Raw genomic sequence first — 17,356 nt, forward strand, 5'->3', positions numbered from 1 at the left:
AGTGTTCAAAGGGCTGCTTGCTGTTTCTGCTGGGGCATCAGGTATTTATAAGCAAACCATGACTTTGACCTATCAAACGTGGTAGTTTTGTCCTTTGCTCCTCGATTGCAGGCAAGTGAGGTTTCCAAAATGGTGTAGGGAAAGAAAAGACTCTTTTTCCTCTACCCATCTTGGGTTCTCCAGATGAGGCCCTATAAAATAGACTAAGACAGATGAATAAGAAAAAACAAGCAGAATTTATTAACATGTGCATCATGCATGCACATGGGAGCACTCAGCAATGAGAAACTCGAGGAGTGGTTAAAACTTGGGCTTATATAGTCCCTTAAGAACAGAACAATAAATTTGCAGAGATTTGACAAGACAAAGAAACAGGGTTTTAGGCTTCCCAGGGTAGCAAGCTGTTGGAAGGTAAATACAGGGCAGAAACTAATGGAAGGTAAGGGTTATTTGTGGGGGTTCCATTTTGGTGCTGACTTTCCATCTTCTTCATGACCATAAAACTCTCCTGGGAGAGGGGATTTATGGCAGTCCTCATTTCTCAGAAGTGTCTGCTTTTATTTAGATAGGGAAAGCTCTGGAAGGCTTCATTTTGCTTCTGTTGATTCCCATTTGCCTCCAGATCAAAATAATCTTTATGCCAAAGTGACATTTTGGTGTGGCATATTCTGTTACCCTTTGATGGGAACAGGAAAAGTAATAGAGAATGGATTTCTCTGTCCCCAGGGACAGTGTTCCTGGGAGCATTATCCATGGAATTTACTCCCTCCTAGACTCAGCAGAAGCCAAACATCTGTTCTGATCATTCAAAAAATAATGACTGAGGGGCTTCCCTGGTGGCGTGGTGGTTAAGAATCCACCTGCCAATGCAGGGGACACGGGTTCAATCCCTGGTCTGGGAGGATCCCACATGCCACGGAGCAACTAAGCCCGTGCAGCACAACTACTGAGCCTGCGCTCTAGAGCCCATGCTCCGCAACAAGAGAAGCCACCACAATGAGAAGCCCGCGCACAGCAACAAAGAGTAGCTCCCGCTTGCTGAAACTAGAGAAAGCCCGCGCACAGCAACAAAGACCCAACGCAGCCAAAAATAAATAAATTAACTAAATAAATTATTATAATAATCACCATTTCAGATTTTAGTTACCTCAGGAAATTTTTTTAATTTTTTAAAAATTTAAAATTAAATTTTTTTAAAAAATTTATCTTAATGTATCACAGATGTAAACTGAAAGGATTTCCGTGGACACAGGTGCTCTGTACTTGTAGCAAGAGCTGTTAACTCCAGTTTTTTTTTTTAATTTGGAATATGAAGCAATTGAAAATAATGAGGCTGACTCATGCTCATACTTACCAATCCAAACTGTTCTAAAGAACTTTCACCTCCACACATAGGATCGTGGTGACTGATAACAGATATCAGGTCACACCTTCTCTTTTTAAACATTCCTTTCCAGCTCAGCAAATTTAGAATGGTATACTCACCATGCATATACACTGGGATTACAACCTCATTTTTGAAATATTTTAAGGCACTCGTTCACAAATAGAACACAGAAGTAAACATAGCTCCAAAGTCTCGCTTATCAGAGAGTCACTGATGCAGTTGACCATTAATCAGGATCCTGATCAGAAACACATGACAAATTCAGATGGGATTTTTGAATAGACTTTTTAAGAAGGGAGCATTTACAAAAGTATGAGCTGGATTAAGGGAACCAACAAGGAATGCTAAAGCACGCAGGGACTAGCAATGATGGAGAGCCATTACTTGGCCTGAATGGGCATGGGGAAGAAACAGTGTTAAGGGATCCCAGCTGAGAGTTGAGGCTGTGAAAGATGGCAGGACAGCTTTTCGCCGAACGCCGCCAATATGGTGTTCAGGCGCTTCGTGGAGGTTGGCTGGGTGGCCTACGTCTCCTTTGGGCCTCATGCCGGGAGGCTGGTTGCAATTGTAGATGTTATTGATCAGAACAGGGCTTTGGTGGATGGACCTTGCACTCAAGTAAGGAGACAGGCTATGCCTTTCAAATGCATGCAGCTCATTGACTTCATCCTCAAGTTCCCACATGGTGCCCGCCAGAAGTATGTCCGAGAAGCCTGGGAGAAGGCAGATATCAATGCAAAGTGCGCAGCCACAAGGTGGGCCAAGAAGATTGAAGCCAGAGAAAAGAAAGCCAAGATGACAGATTTTGATCGTTATAAAGTCATGAAGGCAAGGAAAATGAGGAACAGACTAATCAAGCTTCAAGTTAAGAAACTTCAAAAGGCAGCTCTCCTGAAGGCTTCTCCCAAGAAAGCACTTGCTGCTAAGGGGGCAGCTACGGCAGCTGCTGCGAAGGTTCCAGCAAAAAAGATGACCGCTACGGGTAAGAAGGCTCCAGCCCAGAAGGTTCCTGCCCAGAAAGCTGCAGGCCAGAAGGCAACACCTCCTCCAAAGGCTCAGAAGGGTCAGAAAGCTCCAGCCCAGAAAGCACCTGCTCTAAAGGCATCTGGCAAGAAAGCATGAGAGCGTAAGACACTGTTATAAACAGAATAGAGGTTCTTTTTGACATGCTGGCAAATCTGTTTAATGTATGGATTAAAGTCTGTTACTGGGGCCGGGATTATGAGGCAGATTGATGGTAGGGTTGTTAATGTTGTCATTGGAGAATCAGTTCCTTAGTCCCACTCTGCCCAGACTCAAAGTCATCACACAAAGTCATAAGTAATGTTCTCATGGGAAATCATAATAATTAGACGACTGGGTTAATTTTTTTCCCTTGTACAAATATATTTCCCATAAATAAGTAAAATCCCAGCTGCTTTTGATGGTTGAGTTTAGTAAATTTTCTTATAAAAATAAACTAGGAAAACAAATACATTAAGAAAAAAAAAAGATGGCAGGACAGAAGGAGTTAGAGGGAGGCAACCATGGCCATGACCTCACACAACTTGCGGGGGGGGGGGGGGGGGGGGGGGGCAGAGATGTTGATGTTGATGGAATAAACACCCTGAACTTTCTCTCCTACCCTTCACTCTCTTGGCAACCCCCACTCCTATGGCCCAACCCAACCAGAAGCTAAAAGGCAGGGGTGCCCAGGCCATGTATTCCATGGGAATCAGAGCAGGGCAGAGAAGGGTGGAAAATCACAGTGGAGAAGGGAGAAATGGAGACTAACCAGCACACGGCCTCAGCTTTTTTGAACAGTATTTATACAAAAGAACAAGTTGAGGAAATTGAAAGCAGTTATATGGTTTATAATTCAAGTCCCTCTTAAGATGATGCTTCTAAGGAACGTCTTGTTTGCCTGTCGTTCCACTTCCATATTGATCAAATTGTAGAGATAATTGTTTGTTTACCTTACCATTTTACATTGCCTTCCTGGTCCCAGTCAGTGGAAATGCCTGGAGCTGCATCTCTTAAGTGAGGCTGATTTGAGCTTAATTGTTCATCCGCTCCAAGGAGAGCACTGCCTGTTTGTTTGTTGTTGTTGTTGTTGTTGTTTTAATCATCTTGTTCAAATTCTGTCTTGAAATATTGAAAGTTAAAGGAATGATTTAAAGAGCATGGACTTCAAGTTGCCTAGAGCCACGTGATTCAGAGGGTTCTCTGACTCTTCGTCTATTTAGGTGAAGGGAAGAGTAAACACGTTTATAAATGTCAGACACGGCCCCTCTAGGGGCTATTGATGCAGACAGCCAGAGACGGCATTTAAAAAATTATCCAAAGGGCTTGATTCAATATCATTGCTGACCAGAAGTCTGGGAAAGAACTGATGTTGATGTGCTTGGAAAGACTTACCTTTCCCTGATCTTCTGTCACTGCACACAAGAACCTCTTTAAAGGGGCCAGCAGCTCTTGTGGTCTGAGTATAGAAACTTAACTTCAGCCCTTGACCAGCTGAGATGACATAGTTAGTTCCTATCTCATGGCTCTACATTCAATGCCCCACTCTGAACTTAAGTCACCTGTCACTTATTAAGAAACTCAACCACAAACGTTTCTATTTCTTCTTGTATGTGGTACACTCTTCTGAGAATTTCATTCGGTCCACATATGTCCTATCTCAGTGATACCGTCTCTGGTTATTACCATGATAATCAGTGTGGTTCCTTCCCACAGTGGGGCTATATCTCAAAGTATTATTCTGATTGTGTTCTATGATTTTCCCTGCCCCCTCTGCTCTCACTGATACACTCAGGGCCAATTTCACTCCTCCAGTCTACACTGTAGATGAAATAAAGATACATTAAGGGACTTCCCTGGTGGTCCAGTGGTACAGAATCCGCCTACCCATGCAGGGGACACGGGTTCGATTCCTGGTAGGGGAACTAAAATCCCACATGCCGCGGGGCAACTAAGCCCACGCGCCTCAACAAGAGAGCCCGTGTGCCACAAACTACAGAGCCCATGTGCTCTGGAGCCCGCACACCACAACTAGAGAGAGAAGAATCCACGTGCCACAACTAGAGAGAAGTTCGTGTGCTGCAATGAAAGATGCCTCAACCAAGATCCCTTGTGCCGCAACTAAGACCCGACACAGCCAAATAAATAAACAAAACAAAAAACAAAACAAAACAAAAAAAAGATACACTAAAACTATTCGGAACTTCCCTGGTTGTCCAGTGGTTAAGAATCCGCCTTCCAATGCAGGGGACATGGGTTTGATCCCTGGTCGGGGAACTAAGATCCCACATACCTTGGGGCAACTAAGCCCATGTGCCACAAACTACAGAGCCCATGCGTTCTGGAGCCCGCATGCCCCAACGAAGAGCCCGCCTGCCGAAAGAAGATCCCGAGTGATGCAACTAAGACCCGATGCAGCCAAAAATAAATAAATAAATAAAATATTTTTAAAACAATATTCAGAGAAACTTCTAACTTTTGTGTCAATGAAGAGTCTCAGAAATGTGTGTGCCAGCTTTTCCTCTCCCAGAGATTAGATGAGACAGAGTTTAGGCAAAGTGGAAAGAGATGGCAAAGTAGAGGCTCAAATGGAAGAAGGACTGAAGAATGGGAGGAATGAATTTTCTGCCACAATAACCAGAGTGCTAAGTAAAAGGGATCCCCCTCCCCCTCACCTTCCAACTGATAACCTCCAGACAAACAACTTTCAACAATATTGGACGTTTATAAGTTTCCTTTTCCACCCCATCCTTGATCAAAAGGTGGGGATGGGAGGCAAGAAAGGAGAATCTTTGCCCCTGGTAAGGTGGACCTAAACAGAAACAGTTGGGAGTATCCTTTTTGAGCGGGGCAACAGTAGACACATATTTACTGTTCCGCATTCATTTAAAGAACTATATCAGAAGGATTAAACTCAGCTGCTTGTGACTGAAAACTCTAAATAATCATGACTTAAACAAAAAGAAGTGTATCTCTCATGTAAAGAAGTCTGGAAGGGACTTCCCTGGTGGCGCAGTGGTTAAGAATCCTCCTGCCAATGCAGGGGACACGGGTTCAAGCCCTGGTCCAGGAAGATCCTACATGCTGTGGAGCAACTAAGCCCTTGCACCACAACTACTGAGCCTGTGCTCTAGAGCCCACAAGCCACAACTACTGAGCCCGTGTGCCACATCTACTGAAGCCCACACGCCTAGAGCCCATGCTCCGCAACAAGAGAAGCCACTGCCATGAGAAGCCCGTGCACCGCAATGAAGAGTAGCCCCCACTCGCCGCAACTAGAGAAAGCTCACGTGCAGCAACGAAGACCCAATGCAGCCAAAAATAAATAAAGTAAATTTATATTTTAAAAAAGTCTAGAAATGTACATACTCCTTACATCTTACTACTCTGCCAGCCTCCTTTTATCTCATGGTCCCAGATAACAATGTGAATTCCAGCCTTCATGTCTATATTCCAGGTAACAGGAAGGAAAGATGAGGGAACAATCCCTCCCTTTAAGAAAACGTCCTGGGAGTTTCACATGATATTTCCAATTATATCTATTTGCCAGAACTTAGTCACGCTTAGCTACAAGGGAGGCTGGGAAATTATAGTCTTTATTCTGGGCAGCAAAAACTGTGGATTCTATTTCTAAGGAAGAAATGGAAAACGGATATTGGGGGATAACTAACTGTCTCTTCCACAAAGATAATCACAGTGATCTTCTTTCATTTTGTTAAAAACAATACAACAAGTCCCAAATGGGATCACTTATGCTAAGCCCCACGTCATCATACTGAGACTTAATTACAATTTCAGCTCTCCTAGAAATGGAATCTTAAACTAGTCAATCAGAAATTACCTGATAAGGGCTTCCCTGGTGGCGCAATGCATGAGAATCTGCCTGCCAATGCAGGAGACATGGGTTCGAGCCCTGGTCTGAGAAGATCCCACATCCCACATGCCGTGGAGCGACTAGGCCCGTGAGCCACAATTGCTGAGCCTGCGCGTCTGGAGCCTGTGCTCCGCAACAAGAGAGGCCGCGATAGTGAGAGGCCCATGCACCACGATGAAGAGTGGCCCCCACTTGCCGCAACTAGAGAAAGCCCTCGCACAGAAACGAAGATCCAACACAGCCACAAATAAATAAATAAATAAATAAATAAAATTAAAAAAAAAAAAACCCCTGTGCCACCAGGGAAGTCCCACCAAAAGAGTTTTTAATTGATGAAACGATTCTAAAATTCATTTAAATATATAAGAATATATTAATAGAAAGAATATATAAGAATATAGTAAATAATTTGTAAGGAAGAGCATTGGGAAGGGATTAATCCTTCCTTCTGGTAAAACCTACTATAAAGCAACAATAAGTAAATCAATGTGGCATTGATGGCAATGTGGCAAAATAAGCAGGTCAATATAACAGAAGAAAGAGTTCAAAACCAGATCTCAGTATATGTGTTATATGAGGTAAAACAAATCAGTGGAGAAGGCAAGGATTCTTCAACAGATAGTTTTGTTATGATTGATTAACTATTTGTGTGTTTGGGGTGGGGGAAGGGGTGTTATTTAGAACCTCACCTTACAGCACATAACAAAATACACACCAATAGATTAGGATTAAATAATTCAGTTTTAAAATATCAAACCGTCAAAAAACCAAAGAAAACATAGATTTTATCCCTTCAGCTCTCTAAGTTTAAAAGCAACGGAAGGGAGTTCCCTGGTGGTCTAGTGGTTAGCATTCGGCACTTTCCCTGTCATGGCCGGGGTTCAATTCCGGGTTGGGGAACTGAGATCCTGCAAGCCAGTGGTGTAGCCAAAAATAAATAAATAAATAAAAATAAATAAATAAAATTTGTTTAAAAGCAATGGAAGAAGTCACTAAAGAATAGATAGACTCACATACATTTAAAATTTTTGCATATGTAAAATGCCATAAACAATACTAAAATATAAGTTGTAAAAGCTAGCTGCAGTGAAAATACCAAGCAAGTGGTTAATACGTTATTATATAAAGCACTTACAGAAATCAACTACAGAAAGACAGGAATTGATCATCTACTACAGAAGAAATTGAAATGGCTATTAAATATGTGAAGAAAGTGTTTTATTAATAACCAAAGAAACACTGATTAGAATAGCAATACCATGTTGACTTTCAGCTTTCAAGTTAGAGGTTAAAAAGCTAACTCGCTTAATGTTGGAGTTGAGGTGGTAAGAAGACAGCCATTCTTCGACATTGCTGATGAGGTATAAATCTGGACAATCTCTTGGGCAAGAAATTTGGTAATTTCAATCAAAGAGCTTTAAAGATGCCACCACTCTCTTACCCGTAATTCTACTTTTAGGATTCTATCTCAAGGAAATTCTAAGAAATATGTACAATATTTTATGCACAAAAATGTTCAACCCCATGTTATGTATTATATAAAAAATGGAAAGTACTAAATGCTTAATGTAAGAGGATAATGGTTAAGTAAATAACAGTCCGTGACATGAATATAGTGTAGTTTTTAGAAATTAAAATGTGGGTAAGTATTGAGTAATTATCCAAGTATTTTATATTCATTTGCTCATTGAAACCTCACTACAGAGATTCTCTTGGCCCTTCCAGGTGTACCCACCACTTTTCTCTAACCTGTTATGTTCCCTGAAGGCTGACCTGTCTGGACTGCATCAACAGGCTTCTTTGCCTTCTAGCTTCTGATTGGCTTGGGTCAATGGCGAGGACTAGCAGGAGATTGTTGGAGGGAGGGAGGAGAGGGAGGTTGGGTGTTATATGTCCTGGTACCCTCTCTCTGGGTTTCCTGTGGACTGACTGCCTTTCTGAACTAAAGGCCACAGCTAGTGTCAGGTAGCCCTTTCTAAACACCTCTGCCACCAGGTTCTGATTACTGCTCTCTCCCCCTACCCCTTTATAGTCATGCCTTCCTGCTGTCACCAGCCTGCGGGTACTGCACGATTCCTTGTGGTTTCTCTCCATCTTCCCACATCTTTTTATTTTTATTTATTTATTTTTTGGCCACACTGTGCCACTTGTGGGATCTTAGTTCCCCAACCAGGGATTGAACCCGGGCCCTCGGCAGTGAAATCTCGGAGTCCTAACCACTGGACTGCAAGGGAATTCCCTTCCCACATCTTTTAAAATACTTCCTTTGTGCTAGTCTCTTCAAATGAGGTGTGCCATTTTCTGCTGGAACCTTGACTGATACAACAACTTAAGAGATTCTACAGTTGAGGAGATAGGCACAGAGAAGTTAAGTAATTTGCCCAAGGTCTCAAAGGGAGGAAATAATACTTGTAGGATATGTCATAATTATTTATATATCTATCTTAAAGTAACTTGTACTGTTTTTATTACAAAAGATAAAATATACAATACAAACAAGTAAAATGAAGAGAGAAAATACTCACATTTCTGCTCATCTATTCCATCCATTATTTATTTAATAAGAGTCCTACATTTTTATCTCTAGCTGAACTCCTACTGCTTTAGAATACAGACTGAGGATCTCACTTTGGCCCAGCTGATCTCAGCAGCTTTGCCTCCCGCGCTTGTCCCCTTGCCATAGCTCCATGGGTTGCCTTTCAGCTGATCCAATGAACTATGTTTCTTTCTACCACAGGGCCTCCATCCACATTGTTCTCTCTTTCTAGGACATTTTTACATACCCCCCCTCCCAAAGTTAACTTCCAGAATGGTCTAGACGCCCGAACACTTTATCACTATGGACCTTTCCAAAATAATATTTATCAGAGTTTGAATTGACACACCAAGCAAGTGGTTTATTTCCTCTACAGCTCCTCTAGTAGGCTGTATGTCACTGAAGGTCTCCAGCTGTCTTGTGTCACATGTGTATCCCAAGTACCTTGCCCTGTGCCTAGCACGTAGTATGAAATCAAATATTTGAATGAAAATAAAGCAATGGGACTAATGAAAAAGTTGGACAGAATCACATTAGAAAGGGCTGAATTCTTTATTTCCTCTTTCTTTGCTTCAAAGTCTAAGACAATTTAGTCATAAGTCTCAACTCCTTTGCTAGAAAGTAAAAGCTATTAAAATTGGATAAAGAAAAAACTAAATCTGTATTTCTTTACAGTTTCTTCAACAAGATACTATTTGATACAAATGGAGGGGGGAGGTGGGCAGATGAGCAAGAGAAATGTTTGTAAGTGGGAATGGATACTAGTTAACTTCCCAGAGTTCTCAACACTTACTCTGAATTCATGTCAAAATTACATCTTTTTGAGGGCTCTAGTGATGACAAATTCAGCTCTAGGAGGATAAGGTGGAAATTTAAGGAAGGGATAAAACTAGCAAGACAAGAGGCTGACTGCACAATAAAATATACGCACTAAATAGTTCTCTTTTCAGTAGGATGGGGAAACACGTGTTTATTTGGTTCTGCACCTTAGTCATCCATTGACCTTCGCTTTTAAACTGCAGGTCCCACTTAATCTGTGATAGCTGAGTTCTTAATTTTCTCGCCTACTTGCTTCGATTTTGGTTAAGAACTTCAGCTTGAAAAACCCCATAGAGAACCAATAACTGCAAAGTCTCCCCCTGGGGGCAGTTCCCACCCCAACCCCCTCCCGAGGGAGGGAGTGCGACTGCGCAGACCTCACAGGCTCCTTGTGACGTCACAAAAGAGCCAAACCAGGTGGGGGGGGGAGGCCCTGCGACCACTTCTTCTAGGTCCGCTTCTTTCAGTACCCGCTTCCCTCAGCTCCCCCCCCTACCCCCGCTCAGTCCTCCCCTTTTAGTTAAAGCGTAAGAATAAAAGCACCAGGTTGAAACCCCCATGTGGCCACGCCCACGCTCTCGCCAGGCCACACCCCCTATTTCGGTGGCGTCGCCAGCCACCTGGCGGGAGGGTTCCCCGCGCGCGCGCGCGCGCGCGCCGCGTACAGGCGGGGAAAGCGGAGCTAGGCCACTTCAGCGCCTCGTCTTCCCACCCCGCAGTGGGCCCGGCTTTCGGGGCGGGTCTCCGAGGGTGAGGATCCGGGCCAGCTTGGGCGGGAGAGACGCGCGCCCGTGAGGGAGGGGCGGAGGAGAGCAGAACATCGCCCCCCAGGCCCGCCCCCCGCGCGCGCTCCAGAACAATGAGCGCACACAACTCAGCGGCCTCCTTCAGCTGCGGCGGCGGTGGCGGCGGCGGGAGCGGGCGCGAGGCACAGCGCGCTCCCAGAGTCGAGGACCCCGCTGCGCCGATCTCGAACCCGGCCTCCGCCTTGTGCGCGGCCTCGTCCTCTACGCCCATGTGGAGCATCCATTCAGAGTGGCAGACCGTCTCCCGTCAGTTTTCCAACCCCCTGTCGAACGCGTCCGCAGCGGACGCGGGGTGCTCCCGGAGACACAGCGCGCCCTCCCAACTCAGCCACGCTCCTGGCCTAAGAACTGACACAGACACCAAGGTTGGCCTCTGGGGCTTTGGCGCCCGCCTCCAGACCGACCGGATCCCTATGCCTGCAACCCGCTCGACCACCTCGGACGGAGCCGTCCCAGCCTCTAACTCGGACACCAGCAACCCCCGGGCATCTATACAAGGATCTGTCCCGCCCTCAGTATCCCCCCGATTGTCCCGACGTCAGTCCGCCCCACCCTCAGTACCCGACTCCACCCGGGTATCAGTACCAGGAACTTCTACAACCAAGAACTCCCTCCGAGGGTCGGTACAAGAATCCATCTCGCCCTCGATGCCCAGCTTCCTCAAAATACGGGCACCTCCACAACCCAGTAACACTCCCCAAGTGTCACTACTTGGGTTCACCCCGCCCTCAGTATCCGGCTTCCCCTGGGGTTCGGTACAAGGACCTCCTACACCCAGTAGCTCCCCCCAACTGTCAGTACAAGAGTCCAGCCAGGTCTCCATGCCCGACTCCCTCCGGCTATCTGCACCAAGATCTGCCCCGCTCTTGGGCTCTTCCCGAGAATCGGTACAAGGGTCTGCCCCGACCTCGGTTCTCAGCACCCCCGAGTGGTCGGTACGAGGATCTACCCCGCTTTCGGACTCCTCCCGAGTGTCGACACAAGAGTCCACCCAGCTCTCAGAGCTAGGTTACCCCCGAACATCGGTGGAAAAATCGGCTCCGCCCCCGGGTTCCCCGGGAGTACCAGTACCAGGGTCCGCTCCGCCCTCAGCGCCCGGCTCCGCCCGGGTATCGGTGGAGGAATCGGCTCCGCCCTCGGGCTCCCCCCTAGAGTCGGTAGAAAAGTCCGCTCCGCCCTTGGCCAGCCCCACTCCTCTACCCACGACCCGGGAGAGCCTCGACCAGAGCATGGAGAGTCAGGAGAAGGCGAATAGAGCGGGACACATGTTCGACGTAGTCGTGATAGGAGGCGGCATCTCAGGTCAGTGTGGACCGTAGCGCTAGCCTGAGGGACCCTGGCCGGCCTGGGGTGAGGGACTTGCAGCCGCAAGGTGGCGTTTGGTGGGGGTCTCCCTTGTGCATGCGAGAGTGCAACGGTGGCCGGGCCCGGGATCCTGCGAGGAGGGGGTGGGGTTGAGCCGGGTTTGCTGGTGGTGTGAACTGGGGGAGGCAGGCACAATAATTTTACTACTACTATGAAATACTAACATTTAATTAGCTCTTGCCGTGCAGTTATATTTAGCAGTTTACGTGGATTTTCTCAATCCTCAGCTGTCCTGTAAGGTGGGTACTTTATTCGTCCCTATTTTACAAAACCTAGAAACGGAGGTAACTCTGCAGATGTCAAATCACCTAACCGGGGAAGTGGCAATGATTTTCTCCCATTTAAGACCCTCACTCCTAATTCCTGAGGTAGCTGCTTTGCCTTACTGATTTCACGCCCTTTGCCCTAAACAGAACATCAGTCTACGGATTTTGGTAGTATTGAGTGTTATTCCCGTCCTGCTCTTCTCAAAGCGCTTTTCCTTAGAAAATTTGGTAACTGGAGAGGAAGGAGGAAGAATCTTTTAGGAAAAGGTTTTTTTAAAAACAAACAAACAAACGTGGGGGCGGGGGGAGAGGGGTGGGCTCTTAGTTTTAACCTACTCCAGCCTTTTTTTTTTAGAACTTGCAGAAAGTGTAAGGCATTTATTATCCAAAGGGAATCTCTCTGTGAAGCAGGGGCTGAGGGCAGATAAGGGAATGTCCTGTTTGTGTCTTTCCCCACTGTCTGAATCTTGCCCTGTGATGAGCCAGCTGGCAAGCCTGGGTTCCTCTGGTCCTGGCTTGGGTTTGTAGCTGACCAGCTGAGTGATGCATAAGGCTTTCCCAGATCTTCCTGGAAACCTCATCATGACTGATATATTAAATTTGTCACTTATGTTGTCATAATTGGTAAAATGTCTGAAATTTAGGAATTGTGTTTCAGCTCTAGCTAGAGCCCCACACTAGTCTGTCCACAACCTGGGAGAATGTTAACCATTTCTGAAATATACCTGCAGGATGTAATTTAGAAAGAGGGAAAAATAAGGTGGGAGGGAGTAAGTAGAGTGCCCCAAAATAGCCATTTTTATGTATAATCCTTTTGAGGAGACTCTTTTGGGTGAAGATAGCTTTTGACTTGGCCTGTTTTGGATAACGGTCTTAATCACCAGAGAAGAGATTGGCATGAGCTGTTGCTTTGACAACTCCAGCCAGTGCCAACAAAAACATGCATGTATGTGGGAGCATCAGGAAAGCAGATCCTGGTGGAGAGTACGAAAAAGAAGTATTTCTCTTGTTTCCCTTCATTCATTTATTAGCTTATTTATTCATTCAACAAACACTTGTTGACTGCCTGCAATGAAGTGGACTGGTGTTTCTAAAAGCCTAGTTCTTGTATGCGAACCTCCTAGAAGCAATGTGATTGTTCGTCACTGGAAAATAAACATGATGATAATGTGTTGTGTAAATTGATTAGGAGTTCTGTCTCTATTCCCATCTCTATACCATTCATATTTCACAATTCAAGGTTCTTTCTGGGATTTTATTCTTGTCTTTTTCTTATTCTGTGTTCCAGTATTCCTTAAGGAGCATTTTGTCTGTTACTTTTTCTCTGCCTGATGACTGGCTCTTTCTCCCTTTCCACACTTTCCTCCAAGTAGTTGGTCGTGAGCAGAATTGGATTTACCATGTAGCTGATGATGCTTATGCTATATGGCCTTACAACTGCAGGTCCCTTCTGGTTCTCATTCTAAATAAATAACCAGTTTCATACTGAATCTTGTATTTGTCTTTTTGCATTCTTTTTTTTTTTCTTGAAGAGGGCACCCAAATTATATAAGCTTCAGGCTCCTCAAAACCTGGATCTTTCCACGGTCACTATTAATTATTAATTTGTTCATTTCCCCTTGGGGGAAGAAGAGAGCATTTCTTGCACGGTAGTTCACACTCCTATTCCAGAACCCAACTTCCACTTCATCAGTGACAGTGGAAAAGGCACTGGGATTCCTTTAATATCATCTCTTATCAGTCAGATTTGATTTTAACACCCAAACTGACCAGAAACGTTGCTCCCTGGCTGTGGTGTCTTGCCAGATGGTTCACAACTAAAATGAAAGTAGATGCAAGTCTGGCTTAGGATAAACCCTGCACACAGACTGGGTGTTTCACGAGCAGGTGAGAGGCATTACTTCCCAAGGGTTCTCAAGCTCAGAAACACCTCATGTTTGTGTGTGCTTAGCGGTATCCCATGAATTACTTAATAGTCCCCATACCAGTTTTAAATGCTTTTGGATATTTCTTCTGTCAGAACTGGCACATTTTAATATGTTACCCACATGCTTATAATATATGGCCAATACTTTGCATCTGCAGTGTTATTCCTATTATATAACAAAATAGCTCCCAGAAGCGTACAAATCCTCAATTCCTCAAAAGCCGTCCATACGAACAGAATTATCTTTCATTTTTTTATAACTATCTCTGCACAAAGAATAGCAGCATCTTAATGTATCTCCTTTTTGTCATTAAAAATCATGGAACAGCATGTCTTACAGCCACGAAATCCCTTTTTCCTCCCACTCACCAATTAAGTAATTTTATGTACTCTATTAGTAATTGAGAAGGGAAGCCCCCACCCTGCACTCATTTGTAAGTAGTATAATGGTGTCTTCAACATGCTCTGGCCCTTATCCATCATCCATCATCTATCACCAAGTCCTTTTTGGAACTTCTTTCATGCCTTCTGTGACACTATTGGATCCTGAATTTTTATCCCACACTGATTGCTCCTTTTCTGTTCCTTTCATTGTGCCCATATTCTTGCGACCTTCTACTTTTGAAACGGCCTCGAGGTTCAGCTATTCATCACTTTGGGTCTCTTATGCACTCTCTCCCTCTCTTTTTCGTTCTAGGGCCTCACCTTTCCCTTTATCTATAGGAAGCTCTTAAATCTCTAGTTTGAATCCTTTACTTTCTCCCAACTCCTGTCCCATAGCTTATCTGCTCTTGGGTATTTCACACTTGACTGTCTTATTCTTACTTCATATTCAACATGTTCAAAAACCTCCTTGCCCTCCAACCTAGCTTCTCTTCCTCACTTCCTTGACTCTGTTCTTGGTACCACCATCCTTTCCATCATTTTTGACACATCCTTCTGTTTTATCTTCTACATCCAGTCAACAGATCCTTCTAACTCCTCCTTTGGGCTGTTTCCTCTCTTGTGTCTCCCCCATCCCCCGGACAGACCCTTAACCCCTTCAACTCACCAGGTTATGACCATCTTCCCAGTGGCCACACTTTGGGCTCTCCCTTCATGTCCATCCCAGACTTGATTTTTTTAAAATACTTCTCTCATCACCTTGTTCTGCTCAGGATGTTCAATAGTCTATTGCCAGCCTCTCAAGCTCCACCCACCCCTCCACATATCTAGTCCCACCTTGTTGGACCAGTAGCATTTCCCACCATCCCTAACATAGCTTTAGTCACACTGCTCTCTTGTCTTCAGTGCTACACCATGTTTATTTTGTCCCTCCATTCCTTCCCTGTTTTTATTTTTTTCCTAACACGGAAGTGCTTCTCTCTGAACATTTACATCCTATCCATTCTTCAATACAGTTAACGCTCTTTTCCTTGATCGTTCCGGTTCTCTTGATTTTTCTCTCCTCTTGTGGAGCTTGTAATCTATATCTGACCATTTGAACTTATTTTATGTCCTGTTTCTTGATGTTATTTTAAATATAGCAGTTGAGTCACTGACTTTACATGCTACTTCTTACTCATAAGCTGATACAGATACAACAAGTGACAGAAACCCAGTGGTATAAGATTTTAAAATCTGCTCCTAACTGAGAATTTCTGAATTAGCTCTCTTTAGGGAGAGAGGATAAAAGGAAAAGAGGGGGGGAAAACGCCCACCTCCGGGGGACAGTGCATACTTCAGAGTCTTTGGGCAAAAGGAGTTTTTAAAAGACAGTCTAGTCCAATCACGTAAGATTTTAATCCTCTCGACGGCATCTCCTTAGTAATTATCTGGCTGTAGCTTTGAGCACATCTAGGGAAAGGGAATTCTGTACCCCTCAAAGCAACTCATTATGGGTAGGGGTGGCCCTGGGGCCTGGACTCGTTCAAGCATTTTGGGAGCCTCTACCGTATGCCAGGCAGTAGCTAGATCACGGGGCAAGAGGTATATAATGAGGAGTAAGAAGTGTCCTTGCCCACAAGGTGCCCCATCCTCTTGCAAGAAGTAATCAAGTGAGAAAATAATTGACATGCACAGAATGAGGGAAATATTAATATTATGAATCTGAAGAAAATGCCAGGACCTTGAGAGATAAGTATGATTTTAACAGGTAGAGATAAGAGAGTGGAAAAAAGACACACCAAACAAGAGAGTATGGAGGAGCACAGATACGGAGTCAGGAGGCCCTAAGCCATACATGAGTAGTGTTTAATTTAAACCCATGACAAGAGTTCTACTGGAGGAAAACAGTTGCCTACTGTGCCTCTAGCGATGTGATCCTGGTAGTTAACTGAGATTACCCCAGTGTGCCACATCTGCCCCACAGTTAGCCAGGGCACAGTGAAAACACTTTCATCATAACACTGGATAGTCCTGGGTGATTAGAATTTTTCCACGTTTTTTTGAAATTAAATTCCAAGTGTCTTGGAGAGAGAGCTTTTTCCAAATAGTGACTAAGCAATAGAACCTCCCTATATTTGTATCCACGAGCTGAGCTCCACTAAAAGAACTGAGAGCATAGCCGCCCAGAACACTGTGCTGTGTAAGAGCAGCTGGGATGGAATCTTTCTCATCATCGGAGACAGAAAAGCCATTTCGCAAGAAGATTGACTAATGTTCTGAATCCTGCCAGCGAGTCCACAACATACCACAGTTTCCCTTTTTGCTGAAATACATCACCCTGAAGAATCATTTCTGCTAGGAGTGTTTTAGGCATTTTAACTCAGAACTTGGCAACACATACTGTACAGTTTTGTAGTGATTAAGGAAAGCTTACATTAAAAAATATGCCACTTAGTTTCAGTGCCTTGGTTATTTAGGTACTCTGAGGTTCACTGCCAGCTAAGCATGAATTTTCTGTCTTTCAGAACACTTCTTGGCCCTAATTTTGTTTTCTCAAAAATAAGCGAGGATTCTTTTACTTTATTAACTTTTAATGTTGAAGAAAGAATACAAGAATTACATTTATTTGGGTTCTGATTCTTTGATGTCTTCATAGTTGAATGAGCTTTGGGGTTTATCTGACATTTAATGGGCAGTTTTAACATTTGGCCAATACTAATTGATATGAATCTATCTATACATAATACTCAGCTAATGTGAAAAATATATTTAACAATAGATCTAGGGACTTCCCTGGCAGTCCAGTGGTTAAGACTCCGTGCTTCCAGTGCAGGGGGCGCGGGTTCTATCCCTGGTCAGGGAACTAAGATCCCGCAGGCCACGTGGTGCAGCCAAAAAAGGAAAAAAAACAAAACCCAATAGATCTAAGTATAGTATAATTATGTAAGTATAGTATAACTATAGTATAATTGGATCATAGAGACCAATAATTAAGAAAAGGAAATGTG

At 44.3% G+C, this 17,356-nt stretch overlaps 2 protein-coding genes across 2 annotated transcripts in view; both read left to right on the top strand.

Annotated features, from left to right (window-relative positions):
- Positions 1-1,862: 1,862 nt before the first annotated feature.
- Positions 1,863-2,513, top strand: LOC118888669 (60S ribosomal protein L14-like). The gene has a single exon (XM_036839992.1). It carries the CDS (start codon positions 1,874-1,876, stop codon positions 2,507-2,509), a length of 636 nt encoding a protein of 211 aa, XP_036695887.1. The 5' UTR covers positions 1,863-1,873; the 3' UTR covers positions 2,510-2,513.
- An 8,934-nt stretch (positions 2,514-11,447) lies between these two features.
- The window catches only part of MAOA (monoamine oxidase A), a 71,062-nt gene continuing 65,153 nt past the window's right edge, over positions 11,448-17,356 (top strand). Inside the window, exon 1 of the mRNA XM_036840902.1 lies at positions 11,448-11,726. Coding sequence (XP_036696797.1) covers positions 11,654-11,726 — 73 coding nt within the window. The 5' untranslated portion in view covers positions 11,448-11,653. The remainder of the gene's footprint in view (positions 11,727-17,356) is intronic.

Source organism: Balaenoptera musculus, chromosome X (assembly GCF_009873245.2).
Source record: "Balaenoptera musculus isolate JJ_BM4_2016_0621 chromosome X, mBalMus1.pri.v3, whole genome shotgun sequence".
Lineage (NCBI taxonomy): Eukaryota > Metazoa > Chordata > Mammalia > Artiodactyla > Balaenopteridae > Balaenoptera > Balaenoptera musculus.